Source organism: Perkinsus marinus (genome assembly GCF_000006405.1).
Source record: "Perkinsus marinus ATCC 50983 genomic scaffold scf_1104296966216, whole genome shotgun sequence".
Lineage (NCBI taxonomy): Eukaryota > Perkinsozoa > Perkinsida > Perkinsidae > Perkinsus > Perkinsus marinus.
The window spans coordinates 21,725-23,795 of NW_003204008.1; the positions used below are offsets into that span (position 1 = coordinate 21,725).

The 2,071-nt window shown below is 43.1% G+C and overlaps 1 protein-coding gene across 1 annotated transcript in view; it reads right to left on the minus strand.

Moving 5' to 3' along the window:
* Window positions 1-2,071, minus strand: part of Pmar_PMAR024337 (hypothetical protein) — a gene marked incomplete at both ends in the record, with an annotated part of 2,546 nt that overhangs the window by 256 nt on the left and 219 nt on the right. The window contains 8 exons of the mRNA XM_002769255.1: window positions 46-135; window positions 182-250; window positions 312-426; window positions 491-582; window positions 946-1,014; window positions 1,058-1,129; window positions 1,328-1,425; window positions 1,490-1,615. Coding sequence (XP_002769301.1) covers window positions 46-135; window positions 182-250; window positions 312-426; window positions 491-582; window positions 946-1,014; window positions 1,058-1,129; window positions 1,328-1,425; window positions 1,490-1,615 — 731 coding nt within the window. The remainder of the gene's footprint in view (window positions 1-45; window positions 136-181; window positions 251-311; window positions 427-490; window positions 583-945; window positions 1,015-1,057; window positions 1,130-1,327; window positions 1,426-1,489; window positions 1,616-2,071) is intronic.

Genomic DNA, 2,071 nt, shown 5'->3' on the forward strand with positions numbered 1-2,071 from the left:
ATCATCTTATAGACCCCTCGGCTTGGTCGAGGGTCTGAAGGACACCTTTGGAGCTGATTCAGCCGTACTAGTCTTCGCTTCCGACGCTGCTAGAGCACAGAATGCTAGCTCAGGTGACTCGTTATAGAGACGTGGCTAACATGAGGAGGGAATCCACAACCTATTGGAAATTGACACTCACGTGTGTGTATAGTTCAGTCGGAAGTGATGAGTCTTCATCACCACTAGTGTCATTGCCACGACCTCGCACCTGAGTACCACAGTAAAGTAGGAGGTCCCGGGTTCGAATCCCAGGGCCGGCATAAACTCACCCCAGATAGGTCCTTCATTAGTGGTTGTATGTTCTTATTAGACACGTAAAGGGACTCATCACCGCCGCAATCTTCTTTCAATGATCGTTCAGCATTGATACGTGTTCCAGCCAACCTAACAATATCACCACATCCATCAATGTGGAAAAAGCGCGCGCCCAGACGATCGATTTATTTACTTCTCCCGTTTTTCTCTCCATACCGCGTGGAGATCCTTCAACAACTGCGAGTTAGGATTCAGCAGCGACTGTACTTCCGCCCAGGAAGTTACCTGATAGACATTATCATTCTATGTTGGATTAGAAATATATGTTCGCTTTCCTCAGCTGAGCTCAGGAATTTCCTATACAGTGTTGGAGTAGGAATATATGTAATCGCTTTCCTCAGCTGAGCTCAAGAGTTTCCTATACAGTGTTGGAGTAGGAATATATGTTCGCTATCCTCAACTGAGCTCAGGAGTTCCCTCACTCCCTATAGAAGTGAACATACGAATTCGGCTGGAAGTATACAGAAATCAATAAGAAATTCCAAAAATTTTATCCCATAATGTTCATATTCTCACCAACACATGTAGTTGACCATATGCATATTCCCCCCACACTGTTCTCTGATCCTTCCCCTTCGATCTGCCTACCTGCCATATCTCAGGAGTTGATGGATCCGCAGGATGTGAGAGCAGGAAATCACGGAAGTCATCACAGGCCTGATAAAGTGCTTGTAACTAAAGGCTTTCTCCATAATCCTACTTTCAACGCCGCTTCGCTTTCCCCCGGTATAAAGTTCTCCGCAATAGTGTACACTGGGCTACGACTAGGAACCTGATAACGAGCAAACCAAATCCATGCATAGTGAAGTTTCATCCGCGATATGAAAAACACTAGTGAAAAACATATTTCACGACTACTGCATATCACCGCGAATATCGGCTTTTTCACCGAGTTTTACGCCACTTCACGTAAAACGGGTCGTGAAACTCCAATGTAATATCACAACACTATAAACTGGTAGTAACTCACCAACGTATTAGTAACCCTTAGACGCTGAAACATACGGTTAAGCCAGTTTAGATAGAATAGATACGTGTCCAGATGAGAGCCGCTATGAATCCACATACCTAACAAAAACGCCAACTACCACCATCAATATCATCAACAACAAGAACAGCATCGTATTCGTACAGGAGCCTCCCGGCTTGAGGAAGTCGAGCATGAGCAGGAACTGATTCCTGCATACTTCCACTGATTTCCTTGCAGTAACATAAGGATCGTCATCTCTGTTACACTGCCCCACATCAATCACAACTCCTGACAACACCATGAACACAGTAAAGTTCAAATTTCGATCTGTGCTGTTGGAGTAGGAATATATGTTTGCTTTCCTCAGCAGCTGAGCTCAGAAGTTTCCAAAGCTAACTATACATTAATGCAACACAATGGGGGTTCACCCGTAATATGAAATACACTAGTAAAAACATATTTCACGATTCACTCAACGCGGAAAACAATTATGTTGTCGCTCGCGGTCTACACACACACTATAGTTTATATCGAGTATTACGCCACTTAACGTTAAACAAATGAAACTCCACCCCCTAACCGAGCAAATTTTCTGAGCAGTTCAGCTTGAGTCAATAAAAACATTGGAGTTTCACCCTAGTGATATGAAAAACACTATTGAAAATTATATTTCACGACTACTATATAGCACGAATATAATCGCGTTTTTTCACATAAAACGTTGATTTTTTTGAAATTTTCCCA